Here is a 14,461-nt window from a genome sequence, read left to right as displayed (position 1 = left end):
CTCAGGGTTGGAAGGGACCTCAGGAGGTCATCTAGTCCAACCCCCTGCTCAAAGCAGGACCAATCCCCAACTAAATCATCCCAGCCAGGGCTTTGTCGAGCCTGACCTTAAAAATATCTAAGGAAGGAGATTCCACCAGCTCCCTAGGTAACGCATTCCAGTGTTTCACCACCCTCCTAGTGAAAAAGTTTTTCCTAATATCCAACCTAAACCTCCCCCACTGCAACTTGAGACCATTACTCCTTGTTCTGTCATCAGTTACCACTGAGAACAGTCTAGAGCCATCCTCTTTGGAACCCCCTTTCAGGTAGTTGAAAGCAGCTGTCAAATCCCCCCTCACTCTTCTCTTCCGCAGACTAAACAATCCCAGTTCCCTCAGCCTCTCCTCATAAGTCATGTGTTCCAGTCCCCTAATCATTTTTGTTGCCCTCCGCTGGACTCTTTCCAATATTTCCACATCCTTCTTGTAGTGTGGGGCCCAAAACTGGACACAGTACTCCAGATGAGGTCTCACCAAAGTCGAATAGAGGGGAACGATCACGTCGCTCGATCTGCTGGCAATGCCCCTACATATACATCCCAAAATGGCATTGGCCTTCTTGGCAACAAGGGTACACTGCTGACTCATATCCAGCTTCTCGTCCACCATAACTCCTAGGTCCTTTTCTGCAGAACTGCTGCCGAGCCATTCGGTCCCTAGTCAGTAGCGGTGCATGGGATTCTTCCGTCCTAAGTGCAGGACTCTGCACTTGTCCTTGTTGAACCTCATCAGACTTCTTTTGGCCCAATCCTCTAATTTGTCTAGGGCCCTCTGTATCCTATCCCTACCCTCCAGCGTATCTACCTCTCCTCCCAGTTTAGTGTCATCTGCAAGCTTGCTGAGGGTGCAATCCACGCCATCCTCCAGATCATTTATGAAGATATTGAACAAAACCAGCCCGAGGACCGACCCTTGGGGCACTCCACTTGATACCGGCTGCCAACTAGACATGGAGCCATTGATCACTACCCGTTGAGCCCAACAATCTAGCCAACTTTCTATCCACCTTATAGTCCATTCATCCAGCCCATACTTCTTTAACTTGCTGGCAAGAATACTGTGGGAGACCGTGTCAAAAGCTTTGCTAAAATCAAGGAACAACACGTCCACTGCTTTCCCCTCATCTACAGAGCCAGTTATCTCGACATAGAAGGCAATTAGATTAGTCAGGCATGACTTGCCCTTGGTGAATCCATGCTGACTCTTCCTGATCACTTTCCTCTCCTCTAAGTGCTTCAGAATTGATTCCTTGAGGACCTGCTCCATGATTTTTCCAGGAACTGAGGTGAGGCTGACTGGCTGCAGTTCCCAGGATCCTCCTTCTTCCCTTTTTTAAAGTTGGGCACTACATTAGCCTTTTTCCAGTCATCCGGGACTTCCCCCAATCGCCATGAGTTTTCAAAGATAATGGCCAATGGCTCTGCAATCACATCCGCCAACTCCTTTAGCACTCTCGGATGCAGCGCATCCGGCCCCATGGACTTGTGCTCGTCCAGCTTTTCTATATAGTCCCGAACGACTTCTTTCTCCACAAAGGGCTGGTCACCTCCTTCCCATGCTGTGCTGCCCAGTGCAGTAATCTGGGAGCTGACCTTGTTCGTGAAGACAGGCCAAAAAAGCATTGAGTACATTAGGTTTTTCCACATCCTCTGTCACTAGGTTGCCACCCTCATTCAGTAAGGGGCCCACACTTTCCTTGACTTTCTTCCTGTTGCTAACATACTTGAAGAAACCATTCTTGTTACTCTTAACATCTCTTGCTAACTGCAACACCAGGTGTGATTTGGTCTTCCTGATTTCACTCCTGCATCCCCGAGCAATATTTTTATACTCTTCCCTGGTCATTTGTCCAATCTTCCACTTCTTGTAAGCTTCTTTTTTGTGTTCAAGATCAGCAAGGATTTCACTGTTAGGCCAAGCTGGTCGCCTGCCATATTTACTATTCTTTCTACACATCGGGATGGTTTGTCCCTGTAACCTCAATAAGGATTCTTTAAAATACAGCCAGCTCTCCTGGACTCCTTTCCCCCCCATGTTATTCTCCCAGGGGAGCCTGCCCATCAGTTCCCTGAGGGAGTCAAAGTCTGCTTTTCTGAAGTCCAGGGTCAGTATTCTGCTGCTCTCCTTTCTTCCCTGTGTCAGGATCCTGAACTCGACCACTAGTCTGACCACTAGGGAGTGCGAGACCCTCCCCTGGGAACCCTGCAGTGGGGAGAAGCCATTTTGGGGTAGTCTGGAGCCAGCCACAGAGAGGGCAGAACTAGCTGTGTGGGGATGCAGAAGAACCCAGGCCTGTCCATCCAAACCTGTAAGGAGACTGGCACTAAAGGAGGTAACTAGGTGGATATGGGGCGTTAGACATATTTCTCTGGGGAGGATTGTTTCAATTCAGTGCCGCAGTAAATGGACTCAAGAGAAACAGGCGGGCAGCGTCTCCTTGTGAGCTAATCATAGCACGATATTCGTGTTGTTTGATTTGCCGACCTCTCCTGTGTGGGTGTTCTGCATTTTACACTGTGGAACTGCTTCAATCCGAGCACTGCAGGAAACAACAGTCGCATAAAGCACTAGTGTTTAACAAAAATAAGTACCCACAAAAATACCAAGTGGATTGATAAACAGGTGTAAATCAGTAAAAAACAAACTCCTTTTAATAAAGAAATTGGTAATTTATCAGTGGAAATTGGTAAAAACTGAAAATACGGAAAACTATTTACGTCTACCCCTGACTCTTTGGTAGTGGCTGTGGTGAATGAAGAGAGCCAGCAGGGCTGGGCTAAGGCTACCTCAGAGACAAAGGTGCCCAAAAGCTTGACTGTTTTGGTAGAAAGACTTTTATTCTTCAGCAAATGTACAATTTCACATTGCAATTACCATCCATTGTCAAGGTAGGACTTCTGTAGCTAGGTGGCAATATCTCAGTTTGTGAGCAAGCTGCCAGAAGGTTCCAGAGAACAAGGTTGCTCACTCATCACAGAGAGCTGCCTCATTTCTCAATCAGCTTTGCAGGCTTCTTTGGATGCAGCAGATTCTGCAGCCAAGGCAACAGTAATGGTGGTGAGTATGCTCCATTCCTCTTGATTGTAGTCCTCGTGGATTCCTGTGGCTGTGCAACGGACAGTTAAGGACTTCCCCCTTTGAGAGATGTGCAGTGTTCTTATCTAAAATTGAGGATGATTTGTATATGATAAAGGACTTGTCTATGTGATGCAGCAAAGTGCTCTAGAGAGGTGTGATTTACAAAATGCTCTAACCCGTTGTGCTTTAGTTGTCCCCATGTAGACCCTGCTGGTGGGCTCATTAATGCAGACTAGATACCTTTTAGAGCACAACACATTAAAGTGCTTTCCAAATCACACCCCTTTAGAACATTTTACCATGCCATTTAGATCAGCTCTAAGTGACTTTCCCAAGGACACATAGTGAGTCAATGCTGCAGCCTGTAATATAACCCAAGTCTCCAGCCACTCAGTCCTGTGCCCTAAATGCTATATGTGTTGTGCCAAGTATTGAGTGAGGGGAATGTGAGCCATTTGGGATGCCTAGTGTCACTGTGTTCATTTTTACACCAGTACCTGGAATACTTTGATTATTTTATTCAAAGCATGTTGGGGTTTCAGCTTTGGAACAAACAGAAAGATATGGATGGGTGGGCAGAGAGAGGCCTGTGTGTGTGTGTGTGCTTGCATCACTGTGGACTGCAAAAGCAAAACATGTTGGGCAAGGCTTTCCCTAGATTTACCCCCGTGCCCGTATTAATTAGGGCTTCAGGTGGTTGACTAAAAACCTCCAGAGCTTCTGGCAGTACCAGGTTGTTGCAGCACAGAAGATGGGGAGGGAAAGGAATATGCTTCTGTGATTTCTCTCAGGAGTTATTTAGGTCGAGCGGTTGCTTCCTAGGTGATAAAGGTAGTTCAGTTCAGAAAACATGTTTGTGTTTTGACATCTGATTGAGTTTCCTCTGATTGTTAGCAATGTTTTTCCTTCAGAATATATGCCATTCCCAGTGTCAATCAGCCTCTTCTAAACAGCTGCTGCTTCTGGTTTTTCAGAACATTTTAAAAATAAGTCTATTTTTGATACATTCTCTGTATAGCTCATATCGCCCCCTTCATGCTGAGAGGAGAAACTTCAGCATTACAGTTTTTGCATTTGCAGAAATAAAGAGTAAAAGAATAAACAGACTCTTCTCTGATCAGGACATTTGCCTGGAGATAAGGGGGCTGATATTTCTACTCTGTTTCACTCCCTTTATGTCACTCAGGTGGTGCAAAGAGACCACTAGCAACTTTGCTGCTTGTGGATTCCTGGCTGTGCCAGATCCTTTGCCTCTGTCCCCAGGGTCCCTAGCACAGGAAGGATGACAGTGGTGGGGACTGGAAGTAGGTGGAGTGGGCTTCACCCCAGCTAAACCCAGCTTGGCAAATAGTCTCTTTGGGTATGTCTACACTGCAATTAAAAACCCGCAGCTGGCCCATGTCAGATGACTCGTGCTCGCAGGGCTTGAGCTAAGGGGCTGTTTAATTACAGTGTCGAAGTTTGGGCTCAGGCTGGAGCCTGGGCTCTAGTGCCCTGCAAGGTGGGAGGGTCCTAGAGCTCTGGCTGCAGCCCAAGCCCGAACATCTACACTGTGGTTAAACAGCCCCTTGGGCTCAGCCCCATGAGCCAGAGTCAATTGGCTCTGGCCAGCTATGGGTTTTTAATTGCAGTGTACATATACCCTCGGAGACCATAGACAAGTGGCACAAGGTAGACCAGCCCTATGACTGTTCTACCCTGGGCTGGGGATAAGGCAGAGAATCAGGAAGTGGCAGAGAATTTGGCTCAAGAGCTTTCCTGTTTTTCAGATTTCATATTCTCTTGCTACTCGGTCTTCACCTGAAGGTATCATTTTTTGTGGCCTTGATACAACCTTTGAGACCAACATCCTGTCCCAGTGTCATGGTTGGTTACCGTTAGAAATTATTCTTGTGTCCTAAGGAAAGGCTTATGACTCCAGGTGGCAGATAAGCAGCAGGAACACATGAAATTGCACAGCTTAGAGTCTAAGAGTCCGTTTAAGCCCATGAGTACCCTATATCATTACACTTGCTATATATTATAGAACTGGAAATATTTATTGTAAATTAATATTTTTGCTATATCAGTTGGCTTGAAAAATAATTGAAAATGAATTTGCCATGATATTTCTTCCTATCTCCCCTCTGAAGGCCAGCTGGGAGCATGAAAGTGATTTAATGCAAATGTATGCTCAGTCTAAAATAAACAGTTCTACGGTTCCCATAGTCTGCAAGTGGCAAATTCTTCTGTCATTTGTCTTGCAAGATCTGAGTTAGAGATTCTGAATTTCCTTTTGTGATGAATCAGTGGTAAATGTATATTCCAGTGTAGAGGACAGCCCAAGTCTTGACGCCCAGTGGCTAACTCATGTTTAAGCCCCGGCATGTTCCTCAAAGTAGACCTCCTCCTGCCTGTCGTACCTACGGGGCCCAAAGCAGAAGGCTTTCTCAGAAGCCCCTACTGGATGGGGCCTTTTACAAAACATGGTCAGAGGGAGCGGTGGTGGGGGTTCTCCTTTTATACCCGATAGCCCTGTGGTTAGAGCACTCACCCAGGTTTAGAAATGATGATTTTTTTTTTCAGTGAATAGTTAAGTTGCTGAAAAATGCATTTCTCAGGGAACCAAAACTGCTTGTGAATTTGGGTCAGATATAACAAATATGGATTGGGCCAGAGGGAGAATGGAAGTCACTGTACATAAGCCCAGCAGTTAGGGCACACCCCTCGGAGGTGGGAGACCTGGGTTTAAATCCCTACCCCACATCTGGCAGAGGAGGGGTTTGGATCACATCCTCCTTGGTTTCTTTGAACGAAAGGCCTGACCTGGCTTAGGCACCTATCTCCAGGAAAGGGTTCACAGCTGTGAATCCCGAATAGAGGGATGAGCCTCCCTCTGGCCTGAAGTTAGACATCTAACTGCCTTTGAAGGGTGGGATTTATACCACACTCCTCTCCTCAGCATTACCTATTTACTAGCGTGGGCAGCTCCCCACACAGCATGCTGGCTTTTGTGAATCCCCTTCTTGGGCACCTAACTCTCCACATGTATTGAATAGGGAGCCTAACTTAGGGCTGTGAATCCCAGTAGGCGGCAGGGCCCCTAAACATTAGGCAGTTCAATGCTGAGCCTAAGTCATGATGGTGGATCCAGCCCAAAGTGCCTAAGTCACTTTTGAAAAGGGAACCTATGCTCTGAAGTCACTCTGGTGCTTTTGAAAATTTTACACTGCGAATCAAGAGAACTGGGTTCTGTTCATGGTTCTTCCCCAAGATGGTTCCCCATGGTTCTTGTCTGAGCTTGGACAAGACACTTATTCTCCTTGTGCCTCAGTTTTGCCTTCTGCAACAAAAGTATAAGCATACTCCCCTTTGTATCTATCTAGGTATTTCTACAGTCGCCATCAGCATAGTACCCAATTGACCTTTGCGAGGCAGGGTTCAGTATTCTTTTTCCATTACTATAAGATTGCATGATCCTATGTCAAAGGAGAAGTTTTCTCTTTTCTAAAACTTATCCTTTTATTTTTGGATAACTCTGGAATCGCATCTCCTTAACTTAACTAGATCCCTTTTCTTTTCCCCCATCTGTACAGGTTTTGGCTTCAGATCATCACTTCATGGGAAGAAGAATCCGATGCCATTATTGCTTTTGACAATGTGTCTCTTAGCCTGGACTGTTATCTAACAAGTAAGTGTGCCTCTTGTTAGCCTTTATTTGTGATCGGGTGAAGGGGTACAGTTGTTTTCTAAATCTTTCCAGAAATATCAGGGTAAATCCCTGAAATTGTACCTGTGTGCAGATGAAGGAGACTCTTTCACTACGTTTTATCAGTTTTCTTGAGCGTTGACTTTGCATTTGAATTGATAATGAGACATACGGTGGAGGAGTGTCCATTACAAATCCAGATGGTGGCATCACCTGTCTACACAATATGGTTCAAATGCCAGTTTGTGGTTGCAAAACATTCCTCCTTAGCTGGTTTGTTATCTGTGACAATAAACTGACTAAATGAATAGAAATTGGATGCTGCCTGGGAAAAGAGGTAAACCTAGGTATTCTGTGATTGACTCTAATTTCGTAAGACCATCAAGTGAAGTGTTCTTGTTGGAATAGGGCAGTTTCATTTGACTCACACAAAGATAGGTCTGAATCAAAACCCAGGATCTAAGCTGTCCTCCAAACTTCAAAGAAAGTTTGGATCTAGACCCAAACTTCATGGCTGGCCCAATATCTATAGCTTGCCCAGCCAAAACACCAGGTTACAGAATCACCCCATGCTCTGGGTAAGTTCAGATTTGGATTCAGCATTTATGGCTGGCCCATCTCTAGCCTCATATGTGGCTAATTATTTAATATGTAAGTGTGTTAAATTATCCCAGTATCTTCCTGCAATCTAGAACAGGAACTGATGTGACGATGAGATTGCCAGACTTTAAATAGCAAATAAATATTGTTACCTATCTACCATTTTAGCACCTAAATCTTGGTAAGACCCATTCTGTTAGACTGTGTCCCTTTCAGTTCTCTATTTCAGCTTATTAGCTTCATTTGCTTTGCTTTTTTGTTCAGCATGCTTTCCTCCCACTTCCTTTTCTCCTTCGTTTGTTTCAACTCCCACAGCAGCAATAAAATGCCCTTCTGCCCTCCCTTTAATATTGTTTTGCCCTGTGACTGGCAGACTCTTGACCCAGGCAGAGTGGCCACCAGCTGTATCTTACCTCCATTTGCTGAGATATGGAGTGCAGTCATAAACCAGAGTGTGGCTTTTTTGTGCAGTCATAAACCAGACTGTGGCTTTTTTGTGTTCTAGTCAATGGAGAGAAGACATCTCGAGATGCAGCTCCGGACTCGAGCAATCTATTCACCAAAGGAGACAGCCAGAAAAGGATCAGATTGGAACAAAAGATTCTGGAGAGCCTCCAACTCAGCACTGTTCCCATCTCTGGTCCTGCAGGTAGGGAATTTCTCTGGCTGAGAATCATTCCAGGGCACTCAGCTTTCACAGTCGTGCAGATTTCAGCTAAACACAATGGAATCCAGTATAGTTTATTATCAAAGAAAACAATAAAGCCTTTTATAAGCCCCTGGCAAATGGAACAGATCAGAGGAAATCAAGCAGCATTAGGTTGTTAATTACAATTAATTTGGTTTGTGAGCTGCAAAAGAAAGGAACATGGGTGGGGGGAGGTTCTTCTCAAACTAGAATAATGGTCACTTTGAAACTGTAAATTTGTCTGGACTCTTGATCGTTTGGGGAAAAAAGCCATACTCAAAGCAAAATATACAGTGAAGTCAACATCGCTAGTCCAATCCATCCTGGTCTAGTCACACACCTCGCTAGCTAATGTACCTGCATCAGCTCGTTTCACTTCCCCTCTTTTTGGCACTAGATTAAAATAATAGTGAGAGATTTTTTTAAAGACATCATCTCAGGCTAGTTTTAAGATGCAGCAGTTCTCATGGTTGTTTAGCTATGTTGGGTCCAAATTCTTCTCATCTACTTGGCTATGTTGTGTGGGGGAGAAAAATGTACAATGAATGGGAAACGTATCTTACTCATGAGAACACTGTAACTGAATTGCACAGGCAACCTTAATTCTGGCATTTCCTAACTTCTGAGTTCTTGATTTTGCAACCAGAACAATATTCTTTTATGGTAATTTTTTTTCGATGTAATTTGCTAGTTTTTTTAAAAAAACAAACTGGAAAAAAATTAATTCCTTTATGTGGCATCACATTGACATGCGCGTGGGCCATCAGTAGGTCTGGAACCTTTAAATCCACCACACTGACCTCTGTCATTTGAGCTAACGAAGTACTGATAGTGATAGTAGTTTGTCAACCTCTTTGTGGACCAGCACCAGAGAGGGATGAGATGCACTTTGCCAGTGGGGTTCTCCGATATTTGCTGATAGCAGAGGCATGGTGAGTCTCAGGAATCTCTGGCTCAATTTTAGATTCTGGGAGGGAGTGTAGTCTCCTGCTAATTTCTCTTGCCTTGTCCCCTCCAACCTGTCCCTGTCCCGTCTCTTCCCTGCCCCTGTCCCTTGGTCCCAGTCCCATTTTCATTACATACCCAGTCCCAGTCTCCACTCCTCAGGCTTCTTCTCCCAGACTCCTTGCCCAGCAAGTCCTAGTCTCCTTCTCCAGGCTCACTGAGGCCCCATCTCTCCCTCCTACTCTTAGTCTCTCCCATCCCCAAACCCAGTCCCAGTCTCCTGGTCCCTCCCATCTCTCCATTCAAACACCATCTGTCCTCCCCACCCCCTTCCCGGCTCCATGTTCCAATCTCTTTGCCCAGTTCTGCCTCCACACCCCTGCTGCTTGTGAGATCTATCTCCCTTCCCCGCACTCCTGTTCCCCCCAGACCGGTTCCTAGTGCCAGTTTCCTTACTCAACCAGTCCTAGTCTTCCCCTTTCTCCACAGCTCCTTGTCCAGTCTCAGTGTCCCCCCCACCACACCCCACCAACTTGTTTCTATTCCCCCCATTTCCATCACTGACTTCCAGTCCCAGTCTCCACTTCTCCCAGTTCCCATTCCCAGTCTCCTTGCCCAGCCAGTTATAGTCACAGTTTCTCTCCTCCTCTATCTCCATTCTCAGTCTCAGCAGACTCCTTTTCCCCTCTCACCATCTTTTGTCCCCTCTGCATTCAAATCAGACAGATCCCTGCTCTTCCTGAGCACTGGCAGAGGGGTCATTGAGATCCCAGGAGAGACAAGCTCTCAGGGATTCATTTGAGTTTCTATAGTCCATTGCATGGGCAGCTGACTTCCCTGACTATCAGAGTTATTAACAAGTTATTTATCTGCCAACTTGAAATGCCATCCTTTCTGCTGCCAGATACCCTTCCCCATGCAGGTTGGGGAACACAGGGCACTAGGTGGTACACGATTCATAAACCCTGTTAACAAGCCCTGGGATTTGTTCACACCTCCTCCTTCCCAGCAGGCAGCTCATACCCTAGAGTAGTATCAACAGAAGGAATGTGTTGCTATTCTCTATAGCAAGCACTGTACAGCAGCAGAATGCAAGAACAAAGGCTGAGAATTAAGGAATTGGACTAGGACTCGAGATCTAAGTTCAGTTTCTGGGGCTGGCACAGACTTCCTGTGTGATCTTGGGCAAGTCACTAAGGGGAACATTTTCAGCAGCTCCTAAGCAATTTAGGAGCCTAAGTTGCATTTCCAAAGTGACTTAATCACTTATTAAACGAAGTCTTATGGAAATCAATGGCACTTAGGAGCCTAAAATGAACTTTTGAAAAGGTGACTTAGATTCTTAATCCACTTAGGCACTTGGAAAATTTTACCTTTAATTTCTCTGTGCCTCAGTTTCCCATGTATAAGTGGGGATAATTATACTATCCTACAGCACAGAGGTGTTGTGAGAATAACTTACTAATGTTTGTGAGGTGTTCAGATTCTATGATGATAGAAACCATATAAGAATCAACAGGGTTGACTGTCCATAGGAGTATCAGTGCTTGCATGGTAATATAGCTGGCACATGGTGCTGCATTTTGTCCCCAGGTACCCAGTGCTTTAGGTAAGACTGAAACTATTCGATGTTATGGTACAGAAGAATTTCAAGTATTATAATCACTTTGTTCTTTCCTCTCACATTCCTCTATCACTTCCCTTTGTAATGAGCCACATCAAGATCTCATCTGTAAAGCCCAAGTACTCTACTGTTAAAAACTCAATCCATTCTGAATGGAGCCATTTCAGCCACCGTATCGCCACTCTCTTACCAATCTCCCTTTTGGGGAGAGTCAAGCTTGTCCTCAAAGAGCTGCTTCATGAAGAATCAATTCCACAAATACAACAATAAGGCCTGTTGTTCTTTTTATTAGCAATGGATGAACCTCAGAATCTTTGGCGCTCGGGTTCAGTTTAGATAAGTGTCCAAAATTTGCATCCAGAGTTAATCTGAGCCTCTTGAGTCTGGAAAATAGAGCTGGGAATCTCCTGACAACAGGCTTCCCTATAAAAATTCCATTACTTCCAGCTTCTTTCTGGGCTGGAGATACTGTGAGAATAGGACCTTCTTACTCTTCAACTTCTTGATCCATCTGATATCTTGAAATTCAGAGAGGTACCTGAAAACTCAAAATAATGGGAGAAAACCTGGGGGAGGGTGGGGGAAGGGTACCCATGCTGCTTTGAACCTCAGAAAAGGTTTGTTTTGAGTCTTGGCTGCAGGTTCAGGTCACTTATGTTATCCAAGTCAGTTTGCCTGTCCCTACTTTTTACCAACATTGCTATTCCTGGCCCTTTTTACAATGGCTTCTGGCATCTGGACCTTGAATAGCTCCTATGTGCAGAGAGGTGGGAATCTTCACCTCTTTGCACCTGTGGGAACAACTATCCCAGAGCTGGAATTCATACCCAGGAGAGGGTAGACAGTGGTACTACCCCCTTCTTCTATAAGGGCTCCTCCAGGAGAGAACAGAAATAACTTCTTGAAGGAACTTCACAGGAACTATTTTTACACAGATGCACTAAGTCAGTACATCTCCCAGGTGCCCCAACACCAGCCACTTTGAGCTTCTTGTGTTACGGAGCCTCTGCTCTGGCTGAACTTTCCAGTGTCTGTGTCCCATTGTTCAATAAGAGAAGCAGGTCCCTGATCTCTACATTTTACCTGGCTTTTATCTCTTGCTTCCTGCATCCCAGTAATACATTTAAGAAACCTCAGGTTGAGCCTGTCAGGGCCATTAGTTTGATGACTGCATGTTTACAGCCGTGCAAGTGAACCCACCGCATCAGCATCATCGTGACGTCCCTAAGAGTGCATTGATCAAGATGAGCCCAGCCAAAAGTAGTTAAAGCTAATGTGATCTTTGGCTTGTATGATGGATCACAGACTGTAATATTTCCTTTTTAACCAGTCAGATTAAAACAAAGAACTATGTTTCTGTAGCTAGAGAGACAATAAAACTACAGCCTCAACTCCCTGAACTGACCCAGCTCATACAGCAGGAAGCTCAGTGTAAGAGGTGCTGCTACTCAGTTACATGAATATAAATCCGGAGTAACTCCATTGACTTCACCAGCGCTATTCTGGATTACACCTGGGTAACTCAGAGCGGCCTCTAGCCCACACTCTTTGCTGATTCTGTTCTTGTTCAGGAAAACCTGTTCCAGCAGAAGTAGTGAATGTTCATCACCACAAACCATCCCTATCTATTCTCAGACCAGTACACAGCAAAAGACCTTCTCAATCCCTACTCCTGTTCAGCATGGCTGGAGCCTCTCCATGCCTTAGACCCTGTGGGTTGGCAAGGGTGTGATGGTAGTAGCACAGAATTACTATAAATGATATTGAAGCACCCAGACATTGTCTATGACAGCAATATCATGTGAACACACTGACTAAGTGCATTGCATCCTACCCTAGCATCTGGTTCACATAAATGATGAGAACCCAGTACTGCTACCAGCTAGTGCAGTTACTCCTCTTCCTCAAGTGTTGAAGGGCTGTGTTTTGGTGATGAAAGTCCCAGAATTCTGTGATGGCTGATGATCCTGGGGGAGGCAGGTTTATGACACAAACTTCATAGAGAACTTGTCAGAGTTGTTGCTTCATCTCCTTCAGGTACTTCTGGGGTGGTTATTAGATGAATGCTGATTGTCTGCTCAGAGCTCTATATAATGGAGACATAATCCCTACCACTAAGATCACATAGTCTACACAGGCAAACAGTCCAGTCCAGACACAAAGCACCAGATAAGGTTGGTTGATCACACAGCAGTGTAGATCCTTTTATTTTTAATTTAAAAAGTGGCCGCTGTTTGTGTGGCAGATTCTTGTTGAAAGGCTTTGTGGCAGAAGCTTTTTTGAGAAGGAATTCTCAGGAGGAGAGGGTGGTGCCAAGAGCAAGTTTGTCTACATGAGAAGGTTGCACTGATTTAACTAAAGGTGTCATTTTAAACAAATTTAATTCAACCTGTGTCAGTGTGGACACTTATTTTTGTTTAAAACAGATTTATTCTGGATTGCTTTAAAATCAATTAGGTACCACTTTAAGCAAAATTGAAATACATCACTCTTAAACTGTAATCGGTGTCCAGCTAAAAGCCAATTTAAATTAAACCAATGCAACTTTATTGTGTAGACAAGGCCAGATTGTGGGAATTTCACGCATAGGAGGAGACACAAAGTTGAAAGTGGCAGAAGGTTGCAAAAGGTCAGTGATGAATTATTAGCACAGTAAACAAATGACCGGAAACAGGAAGAAACAGAGATGGGCCTCTGGGTAGGCAAAAAGAGACAGAAGGAAAAGGGCTTGATGGCAGTACTGACAGTGGTTAGGTTTTCATCACGAGATTTCTGGTGCTCCTGGACAGGTTGCAAATACCATACAAATAGCCTCTCTTCCAATATTTCAGCCTCTCTTTTGGTCCCAATCACAGTTCAGAAGTGCCATGGCACACAGACACAAATGACAGATCACTGAACAACAAAAAAGTGAACTTTTTTTCAAGCCACACTACTTGTGTGTCGATCAGCAATTGCATGATCCAATTTTCGCCCCGGCTAATGTCAATCGGTTGTATTGTGATTTGGGCTGGATTGTCTTTTTCCTTCAGCTTCAGTCTTTCCCATGACAGCTGATGTTTACAGGGATTTTGCAGTTTGCATCAGAGGAAAGTTCTGCATAGGATACTGCGCTGGTGTTTCTCGGAAGAACTCTGAGTCATATTAGTTAATCAGATGAAGGAGCTGAAAGGAGCAACGGAGCAAGTATTAAGCAGAAGAAAATTACATTTGTTGGCTCTTCACATGCAATTATACCAACTGCACCATTGGTATAATGCAATAAAGATGTCTGCAGAATTGCATTTCCATATTAAGCAGAAGTAAACTCAGTGAACAAGCAGCCTCCCCCCGCCCTGAAAATAGTAAGCAAAGTAGTGATGGAAAGTGTGTTGAAAGTAATAGTGGGGGTGGTGGTCCGACCCTCTGTAGACACAAAACTTTTACACTATCTAGTCCTTCACATTTGCTTTCCCCCAGGGGTTAAACTGAAGAGGAATAGTAGAGGCACTGTACTCAGACAACACCCACAATGGCAGTTCAGCAGGATGCCTCTGCTGAAATGATCAAAACATATCGCTGTGCAGTTAAATTGGAATTACTACTCTCCAGAGTTACCCACGCAGCTGAGATGAATTGGGCAGTTCACACTTTTTAGACCCATGACTTAACGCTGTCCACTCTGTTGACTTGAGAAGTATTTTAGGTCTTCCTCTGCCTTGTTCTCCTTCCTCAGAGGACTGATAGATTGAAGAGGAGTGGTTGGTGAGGGTGGATGGTTGGATGGATGGATAGAGATTGATGCTATATAAATAGTTG

At 44.7% G+C, this 14,461-nt stretch overlaps 1 protein-coding gene across 1 annotated transcript in view; it reads left to right on the top strand.

Moving 5' to 3' along the window:
• ALK (ALK receptor tyrosine kinase) overlaps positions 1–14,461 on the top strand; it is a 514,101-nt gene that overhangs the window by 427,300 nt on the left and 72,340 nt on the right. Inside the window, exons 10-11 of the mRNA XM_027833891.3 lie at positions 6,694–6,788; positions 7,912–8,055. Of these exons, the coding sequence (XP_027689692.3) occupies positions 6,694–6,788; positions 7,912–8,055 (239 nt within the window). The remainder of the gene's footprint in view (positions 1–6,693; positions 6,789–7,911; positions 8,056–14,461) is intronic.

This window comes from Chelonia mydas, chromosome 3 (assembly GCF_015237465.2).
Source record: "Chelonia mydas isolate rCheMyd1 chromosome 3, rCheMyd1.pri.v2, whole genome shotgun sequence".
Lineage (NCBI taxonomy): Eukaryota > Metazoa > Chordata > Testudines > Cheloniidae > Chelonia > Chelonia mydas.
The sequence above is the reverse complement of the archived record's forward strand: the minus strand, read 5'-3'. Positions and strand labels throughout refer to the sequence as shown.